The sequence below is a fragment of the Priapulus caudatus genome, unplaced genomic scaffold (genome assembly GCF_000485595.1).
Source record: "Priapulus caudatus unplaced genomic scaffold, Priapulus_caudatus-5.0.1 Scaffold145, whole genome shotgun sequence".
NCBI lineage: Eukaryota > Metazoa > Priapulida > Priapulimorpha > Priapulimorphida > Priapulidae > Priapulus > Priapulus caudatus.
Window position 1 is genome coordinate 76,340 of NW_014577206.1, and position 10,329 is coordinate 86,668.

General features: G+C 45.6%; 2 protein-coding genes and 1 long non-coding RNA gene across 3 annotated transcripts in view; all 3 read left to right on the forward strand.

The window, feature by feature from the left end:
• The window catches only part of LOC106806157, a 30,093-nt gene extending 21,866 nt beyond the window's left edge, over positions 1-8,227 (forward strand). Inside the window, exons 5-6 of the mRNA XM_014808018.1 lie at positions 3,593-3,733; positions 8,086-8,227. Coding sequence (XP_014663504.1) covers positions 3,593-3,733; positions 8,086-8,227 — 283 coding nt within the window. The remainder of the gene's footprint in view (positions 1-3,592; positions 3,734-8,085) is intronic.
• A 5-nt stretch (positions 8,228-8,232) lies between these two features.
• LOC106806181 lies at positions 8,233-9,710 on the forward strand. Its single transcript, XR_001393508.1, has 3 exons — positions 8,233-8,272; positions 8,474-8,573; positions 9,560-9,710. It is a non-coding gene; the product is annotated as an uncharacterized LOC106806181 (long non-coding RNA).
• A 90-nt stretch (positions 9,711-9,800) lies between these two features.
• LOC106806158 (N-acetylated-alpha-linked acidic dipeptidase 2-like) lies at positions 9,801-10,292 on the forward strand. The gene has a single exon (XM_014808019.1). The coding sequence runs from the start codon at positions 9,801-9,803 to the stop codon at positions 10,290-10,292; it is 492 nt and encodes a 163-aa protein (XP_014663505.1).
• Positions 10,293-10,329: the final 37 nt, after the last annotated feature.

Genomic DNA, 10,329 nt, shown 5'->3' on the forward strand with positions numbered 1-10,329 from the left:
AGCTCTCCCTCGCTTTCTCTTTCTCTCTCTCCCTCTCTCTCCCTCTCTCTCTGAGTCTCATTCTCTCTCTCTCTCTCTCTCTCTCTCTCCCTCTCTCTCCCTCTCTCTCTGAGTCTCTCTCTCTCTCTCTCTCTCTCTCTCTCTCTCTCTCTCTCTCAGGATGTATGGCTCTGAGTGCACTCAATTTTTCGAGTGAGTGTCTAGATCTGTGATTTTCCTGGACTACGTGACTCATTGTGTTTACCCTGCAGTGCATTTGACGTGTTTTCATGTTTTTACTCCTATATAATTGGTAATGCTTTTACCATTGTAGGCAATGATGCGTTATGTTGTCGTGTAATGATCACATAATATCAACAATGCCTTAATTAATGAAGGGAATCACTCTATTCTGCGTGGTTTATTCACTCCTCCAGTCCTCGTGTGAAACGCTAGGTGACGCTATAATGAGTTCTTTCATCTCCCCCACGTGGTCGGTGGTAGTGTCGGGGAGTGGGGGCTCATGTTATAATCTGCCTATGGTCTAACAATACAGCCACAATACAGTCCAGTCCGAGTAAATCTTTTGTTATAATGCCACGGATGTCACTGCTTGTCATTTATGACAATTAACTTCTGAATGTTACTGTTAGTTAATAGCAGGTACGCGAACTACGATAATTATTTCCTGTGGGAAATCGCACTGACCGTTTGCTACCCGCCTTCCTTCCCAAACAGAGCGAGAGGCGATTGAGAAAAAAAACTCAGCCTAATGTATTCCATCATGAGCATAATAGTAGCAAAATCAACGACAAGAAATAAAATTATTGCCATAAATTGCCACAATTTTGAGCAACGTGCAAGAGCCCCGATATTGCAAAGTGCGTGTATATGTAGATATGCCACGTTCACCATGTGTGGCCACGAATCGATATTTTACGCTAGACACGATGATATCGTGCACGATATCTCGGATATTTTCGATTTTTGCATCACGATGTATATTTTTTTGGAGGATTCGTGATCGTTATGCTAAGATATCGTAATCGTCTATCACTAGCAGCTTTAGAAATCTGAATATCATAATATTGAAAAAGTACATGTCTTCGAATGTGACAATTTCCCGGCCGTGACATATTGTGTTGTCACCGGTCACACTTTTTTTCTGCGACCCAAACGCAGCGACGGCAGTTGCGAAGTGGTCGTCGTGTCGAGGCCGTGTGTCCGCGCCGCGGCCCGCGCGCGAAAAATCAGTCCGTTTTTACAGTAAAGGGATTTCGCAGCAGCGTTTTAGAGGCAAAACGCAAAATGTCAAAATCCCCCAAAGGGCTCGAGTTAGACGCACCGCTGAAGGCAGCAGCTAGCCGTTCTAATGGATTTTACTTCTTCTTTGAAGAAAAGTTTCAACGTTCAACGTCTCATCGCCATGAGCCGTGAGGGGCCAGGGGACAAATCCATCGATGTGGGAAATGTTAGGTTGTCTGTGTTATGGTATCTCTCTCTCTCTCTCTCTCCGCTCTCTCTCTCGTCTCTCCTCTCTATAGTATATATATATAATATATATTTATATATATATAGATATATATATATAAAAATATAATATATCGTGAAAAACGACTCAGGATGACAATTTTGGGCGATTACAAGACCGTCAAAAGGTCAAAGATTGAAACGAGGGGAATATTTCCCCTTAACTAACGTAATAGGAGAAATACGGATTACGGCACAAATCTTTTAAAAAAAAAACGGCCCCTCGACTATGCTCTTAATATTCGGTGATATAGTTGAAATGGGCAAGGAAAACCATCACCAGCTGCGAAAATGGAGGTCACACGTCAAAAGGGGCAGCTGGGGCGACAAAGCGTTTCAGATATCAGACATTTTCTGAAATGAACATGGCCTAAATGGACAGAGTGGGAAAACTTTTTTGTTTCAGCGCTGACTCATCCCATCGCTGATTTTTTATCATTTACCTGTTTTCTGCTATTATTTTTCTATCTTTATCCATTTAACTATTGTTTCCCATTAACGCAGAATATTTCGATTATTTATTTACAACATTAATAACAACAAATAATTTTATACAATAATATTTTTTTTTAAATAGAGGTTAAGGTGTGCATGCGTTTGAATCACAATGCACCATCAAACACAGGAGTTTCAGCGCACGCGATTTGTATCAAACATGGGATTTGGGAGCGTAGATGCAGAATGGCAGAAGGTTGCTGCAAATGATGTGTACGCAACTGCGTATCTGCTCATCTGCCCGGCTAACAAAGGTGTCACTACGCCACGACTTAAAATGTTACGTTTATAACGCGTAGCAACAGACATCAGATTGAGCCCAGACGCTCTGACGCTGATTGTTCTTATATATTTTTTTTTTTAGTCTGTATATATGTATCTCTTTCTCTCTATCTACTATCTCATATATCTAGATTCGTACGTAGCAGCACATGCGTTTTTTTAGCTCACCTTGACATCGTCAGCTGAGCCTAGTGCCATGGGTCGGTCGATCCATCGTACGTCCGTCCGTCGTGGCCGTCCGTCAACATATTGGCTACGCCGTCAACGATTTACATCAGCAAACCGTTTGACCCAATTTTGACAATTGGGTATAGTTCGTATGCCTATGCTCCCATACTTCGAACGTCTATATTGTGATTCATTTTGTTTATAAATTATTTATTGCGACTATTACAGATGGCAACCCGTGTGTGTGCTACCCCTAGAAAAACTCATACGACGTAAACCACTTCCATGGTTATCAATTTAACTTAGACAAAAGGGTGTGTTATGGGCAGGGAAACACGCATTGTCACGTTGGCGTTATAGCGAAGGCTACGTGAATAATTGCGTATCCTCTATCTTACACGTTAACATCGGGAGCTCCGCTTTTTAGCGCAGTGCCTAAATCTGAATACTTATAAAAACGTGAAATGGCCGATCATTTTAGGTGTAACACCATCACTGCCGCCCACATGCCCAGACTTTCACGACTCTGCACAAGTGTTATTTTCACCGATAAAAAAATTTACAAATATATATCAAGAGCTATAGTAATGGAGTTCTCCCAACTTATATTCTCCATGTGTCTATAATGTACGTCGATGGATTGCATCAATTAAAACATGACTTTCTTGCTCACTCCACTCATTTGTGTCCTTTTTTGTGTAGCTACAGTGTCATTGACACTTCATTAAAATCTAGGCGATTTGTTACACTCTCATATTTCCGTTTCATCGGCGCATTTCCGCGAATTATCCGACCAACTAGATGTTCTGTTTAAATCTCGCATGATCGAGGTTCAACCATGTTGTATCTATTGTGTTGTATTTATTTATTTAGGTTAGGTATTTATTTTGTGTGTGTTGTATTGTATTGTACTGTACTGTACTGTACTGTACTGTCTGTACGTACTGCTACCTGTACGTTACTGTACTGTACTGATACTGCTACTGTACCTGTACTTACTGACTACTGTACTGTACTGTACTGTTACTGTACTGTACTGTACTGTCTTGTATTGTATTGTATTGCATTGCATCCCGTGTCGCGCGTGAGATGTCCTTCGTGTTTTCTCACCTGCACCACGCACTTTCCATTGTTTCAGATATTTCACGAACACGCCTCATCCCGCTGGAAGCTCGCCCGACATTGTGCAGGCAACCTACATAGAGAGCAAGTTCAGCAACGCGCGTCTGTTCGATATTCAGAAGCTCAAATACCGCGTAAAGCTATCCAGACCTGATAGGTAATGTACACTTATGCATATATATATACTGCTGCGTTGCGCCTTGCTGTTCCGTGCGTGCGTGCGTGCTACGTGCGGCTCGCCGTAGCTTGTGCGTGACGTGCTGTGTGTTACTACATAATCTCTGCTATTCTTGATCACATCTAACAATAGATAGTTATTGCAATAACGGTAGCGCATTCACCATAACGACTCCGGCCTGTCGCCCCCTGCAGAAGCGCACAATGTTGCCGAACAATGTGAGCCGTCGTCGGATTGGCGACGGCCAACGTCACTTTATCTAGCCTGCTGTCGTCGATCTATGGCAGTAACAACAGCGAGGATCGAGACGGAGAGCCGTGCAAGCCGTTCATGGCCTACTCACCCGCTGGGACGGTGGAGATATGTTGGTTAGGCTATACTATACATAGCCTACACGGTTAGAGCTATGTATAGTTTACAATCATTGTATAGACTGTATACACACACAGCCGTTCTGGTACCTACTCGCCGCTGGAGAGGGGGAGTATGAGGGTATAGTCTTACATATACATAGCTACACGGTAGAGCTTTATGTATATACACATTGTATAGTATCATGTATACACACCAGCCGTTCCATGGCCTACTCGCCCCGCTGGGACGGTGGAGGTACTGATGCGATAGCCTCATATACATAGCTACACGGGGTAAGACGCTAGTATAGTACACATGTCCTATAGTAACATGTAACACACACAGCCGATTCATCGCCTACTCGACCGCTGGGACGGGTGGATGGTATGATGGTACCCTTATACCCTATTCATAGCCTACACGGCGTAGAGCCCGTTGCATGCGCGCTAGCTACCCACTGGGACGCGTGCTGGAGTATGATGGTCAGCTATACTATACATAATAAGCTACACGGTGGTAGAGCTATGTAGTCAGGACACATGTATGTACAATCGTATACACACACAGCCGTACATGTCCTACTTCGCCCGCTGGGACGGTGGGGGTATGATGTAGCATTACTATACATAGCTACACGGGTGAGCTATGTATAGTACACATGTATAGTACATGCTATTCACACAAACAGCCAGTTCATGGCCTACTACGCCGCCGCCGGACGGTGTGGAGTACGATGTAGCTATACTATACATAGGTACACGGGTTAGAGCCTAATGTATAGATACACATGTATATACATGTATACACACGCAGCCGTTCGTCGCGCCCTACCTCGCCCGCCGGACGCTGGCACGGATTTACATGGTAGCTTTACTAGACATAGCTACACGGGTAGAGCCTATGTATTAGTACACATGTAAGTACAATGTATACACACACAGCCGTTCATGGCTACTCGCCCGCCGGGCGTGAGGGACATGGCCGGCGGGCGGCGCTAGCAGTTACTATACATAGCTACACGGGTAGAGCCTATGTATATACACATGCTATAGTACATGTTTTACACAACACAAGCCGTTCATGGCTACCATCGCCCGCCGGGACGCTGGAGCGTACATGGTAGTATACTATACATAGCTACACGGGCTAGAGCTATGTATAGTACACATGTATAGGTACTATGTTTACACGCAGCCGCTTCATGCGCTACTCGCCCGCCGGACGGTGGAGGTACATCGCGTAGCTATACTTATACCATCAGTACACTGGGTTTAGAGCTCATGTAATAGTACATGTATAGTACCATGTTTACAACGAGCCCGTTCATGGCCTACTCGCCCGCCGGGACGGTGGAGGTCGATGGGTAAGACTATACGTATACATAGCTACACGGGCTGGTAGAGCTATGATTAAGTACACATGCTATAGTACATGGTACACACACAGCCGCTTCATGGCCTACTCGCCCGCCGGGACGTGGATGGTACCATGAGCTAGCTATTACTATACATAAGCTACACGGCTAGAAGCATTATGTATGAGTATACATGTATAGTTACATGTAATACCCACACACAGCGCTTCCTGCCTACTCGCCGCGGACGGTGGAGGTACGAATGGAGCTATATATACATAGCTACACGGGTAGAGCTATGTATAGTACACACTGTATTATGTACATGTATAAACGCAGCCGCTTCATGGCCTACTCGCCCGCTGGCGACGGTGGAGGCTATGATGTAGCTATTAGCTATACATAGCTACACGGGCTTAGAGCTATGCCTATAGGTACACATTATAGTACATGTATTACACCACGCAGACCGTTTCAGTGGCGCTACTCGCCCACCTGGACGCGTGGAGGTACATGTTAGGACCTATACATTGCTAGATGGGTATAGAGAGTATAGTACATGTTTACACACGCAAGCCAGTTCATGGTCCTACTCACCCGCCCGCCGTGAACGTGACGGTCGATGTAATGCTGACTAATACATTAGATAGGTAGCATATTAACTACATAAAAAGTCAGCGAAGGTACGTCAAATTTCACACAGAACGAACTGAAACTCCGGAAATATCCGCGCCCGGGCTTATATAAACATTGAATTGTATCAATAGAAACAATAACAAGACTTTTGAATGTGTATAGTCATGAAATTTCTCTTTTACTAGAACAGGAGCGACATGCAATTTCCCCACGCAAATGAGGATGCATGAAATGGCCTATCTGCCACTTCCAAATTTCAAATTATTCTGGGGGCATCCCCTCAGCCCCCCCCCCCCCTAGTAGGACCGTGTGCGACGCAAATTAAAGACACGAACTTGAAATATTTCTTCCAAACATCTCAACCGTGATTTTCATAGCCCGATACATATCTACATAATTCATGTCCACTACATATATGTTGAGGAGAGTTTGCTGTAACTTGAACTTACGGCCGTTCGTGAGGAGACTACGACAGTCAGCCTCATGAACGCGTTCAGCGTCACGCCATCGTGTTGTCATGCTGCGTCAGGGCAAGATTACCCGCGCCCAAGTAGGTGAGAAGACCGTGACCGGTCGCCGTGACGACCAGCAGACGGCGTGGCCGGGTCGCGCGTGACGACGCAGACGGCCCCGTAGGCGTCGCCCGCGACGACGACGCCGACCGCACCTCGTCGTAGCTTTACGGTCGTTACGCGGATACAGATGAATTAAGTGCTCGCGTAAAATTTAATTATTTTTTCCATAATTTATTAATAATTAATTGTATCCCCCGCGACGGAAGTCGGCGGGAATACTATGATTTCATGGTCTCTTCAGCCGCCGCCACAGACACTTTCCCTTCCGCTCTTATTAACTAGGACCCTTAATTCGCACCTTAGCGCGATCCAACTTGGTATACGATTGCACATTCTTGGAGAAGGTGTGTCGCTGTACCTCAAAACCAGTGTCACTGCCGACCTTTTATTTGACCTTTGACGTTGACATGATCATATTATCCCTGGCTGCTCTATACTCGGCCACCTTAATTGTCCTAGCGCCGCTATCAAAACTTGAGTATACTTACACATCTTGGGGAGAATAGTTTCCTTCCACTCTATAGACTCGCCCCTAATTGATCTCTGTAGCCGACCAAAACTTGGTATACTTGCACATCTGGGGCAGAAGTGTGATCGAAGATACCCAAAACCAGGTCACTGCGACTTCTTATCTTGACCTGACCTTGATCTTGATCATATTTCCCTTGCCGCGCTATAACGCGGCCCCTAATTGATTCTCGTTGCACAGCAACACTTGGGATACTTACACATCTTGGGAGAAGGACGTGTCGCGTACCAAAACCCAGGTCACTGTGACTTATTTGACCTTGACCTTGATTAATATTTTCCATCCACTCTATAACTCGGCCCTAACTTGACTAGCGCGAGGCAAAACTTGTCACTTACACATGCTTGAGAGAAGTTGTGTCGCATCACCAAAACCAGGAGATATTCATTCATACTAGGAATCTGCGGGGATACATGTCTTTGTGCGAAATTAACTGCCATTTTTTAGTATTAGTTAGATTAATATAACTTTAAGTTTTAATTTATCGCATCTCGCGAAGCAACGTAAATTCTTTCTTAAGTATCGCCTTTTTATGTATGCCGGGGCAGAGGATGCAGATTTTCTTAGCGATGTCTTTGTTCTTTGTCGGTTGCTGAATGATTTTTGCTCAGTCACTTGTCACCTGCTGCCATCTGGTGACTGGCTCGAGCATCTTTGTTCAGCCTGACGAAAAGACAACGAAGCTCGACAGATTTTTGAAACTTTTGCTGCCGGGTTTTAGATTTGTCGTGAAGAAAACTTAAATTAGTCTTTTATTTTATTTATAAATTTTTTTAAATTTAAATTTAAATTTTATTTTAAAAGATTCTAGATAAAATAGATCTAATAATAAACTTTATTATTCCAATATAATTCACGGGTGTATCGTTAAATTTCCCACCAGGTGGAGTACGCGCAGCAGCGGCGCTCTCGGCGTGCTGCTGTACGAGATCCCCGCAGTCGCCCGCACAAACCAGGAGCGCAGCCTGGCCGCGAAGGCGTTCTGGCTCCCGGGCGACGGAAATCCGATACGGAACGCTGCCTGAAGAACTTGGCGATCCGGAGACGCCTGCACGCCCTTCTTTACGGAGGTTGCAATAGCATCCTATGTTCGAATAAATTTACTCTCTTTCTTTTTTATCTCTCTTTCTATCTCTCCCTCTCTCTCTCTCTCTTTCTTTGCTCCCTCTCTCTCTCTCTCTCTTTCTCTCTATCTCTCTCTCTCTCTCTCTCTCATCTCTCTCTCTCTCTCTCTCTCTACTTCTCTCTCTACATTTCTATATTGTTTACAGATGATGAATTGCAAGATAGCGTCTACAGAACAGAACCGACGGGTCTTCCAAAGATAGTCGTTCAGCCGATCAGCTACAATGATGCAGAGATGCTGCTCAGGTAAGGTTAGTTAAAGTGTAATGTAAGTGAGGTTGAAGTAAAGTAAGGCAAGTAGTGCTAAGCGTACGGTAACCGTAGTGTAATGTAAGGTGAGGTGAAGTAAGGTAAGGTAAGGTAGTGTAATGTAAGGTGAGGTGAAGTAAGGTAAGGTAAGGTAGTGTAAGGTAAGGTGTTCCGTGCCACGCTACGTACGCAGCAATGATGACAACGATGATGAGCGCGTATCAAAGCACACGTAAATCATCGCATGCCAACGACGTGCTTTTTAAAATGTCTTCCACAACTCGACAACTCTCTTCAGCCACTCGCATTTACCTTGTGCATTATTGTGCATGCTTAAATTAAATGTTAAATAAAAGTTAATGAAATCGCTCCAATGTTTCTCGTAAATGGTTGAATTGATAATTGAAATTCTTGAACTGTACAGAAGCTAGATATCACGATATTGTATAAAGTGCAAATTACACAGGTAAATTCAAATGTTATGGAAATAAGAATAATATTAATATGTTAATAATATATTTGTAAATGAAATGGCGATAAAAATGGAATAATTAACAATGTCATTATCATAAGTTATTCTATATTTTATATATTAGGAATTTAGTCCGTTTTTTATTTCGTCTACTTTCATAATATTTAATCGTCATTCTTGTTATTAAGCTTAATTTTCTTCCTCAGCACCGTGACAGAAACGAACGTGCTTAATAAATTTCTTAATTGTTCGTTATTTATTCTCACTATCGCTTTGCTAATCGCTCCATCGTTTCCGAATAATATTCGTGTCATATTCATTATTTATTCCCGATCGCTAATCTCATGTTGTTTATGTTCATCGCTTTTTTTATATTTTCTTAACGTAAAATTAAGTACATTTTCATCCTTTTAATCCTGCGCTTAATTTCTCAATCGTTAATTATTTATTCTCGTTATTCTTTCCGTGATCGCTAATCGCTCCGTCGTTCTCATTCCCGCGGCGACGACAGGGAGATGGGCGGACAGGTGGCGCCGGCGAGCTGGCGCGGCGCCCTCGCCAACGTCTCGTACGCCGTCGGCCCCGGTTTCCGCGGCGACAGCGCCGTCGCGGGCGAGCGCGTTCGCGTCGAGACGAACAACGTCGCGGAACGCGTGATGATCCACGACGTCGTCGGAAAGTTCGTCGGCCGCTCGGAGCCGACGCGCTACATCGTCGTCGGCGCGCACCGCGACGCGTGGCACCGCGGCGCCATGGACAACGGCGTCGGCACGGCGACGCTGCTCGAGCTCGTGCACGCCTTCCGGCAGCTGTCCGTCGAGGAGCACCTGTGGCACCCGGGCGCGAGCATCGTGTTCGCGAGCTGGAGCGGCGAGGAGTTCGGCAAGATCGGCTCGACGGAGTTCCTCGAGCAGTTCGGGGGGGAGCTCCGCGGCCGCGCGGTGGCGTACGTGAACGTGGACGCGCCCGTGCGCGGCGACCACGCGCTCTACGTCGCCGCGTCGCCGCTCGCGAAGAGCGCCATCTACGCGTCGGCACGCGCCGTGCCCTGCCCCTCCCCCGCCCACGGGAGTTCGAAGGAGGACGGCGGCGGGGGAGGGGTTCACTCGATGTACGACCAGTGGCTGGAGGCGGACGCGGGGCCGGACGTGCGGCCGCGCGTGAACTACCTCAACTTCCACTCGGATACGATGGGATTCTTCCTCGAGGGCGGGATCACTTCGATATCGCCGTCGTACAGGTGAGAGTCAGGGGGGGGGGAGGTGTTTTAGGGGGATGGGG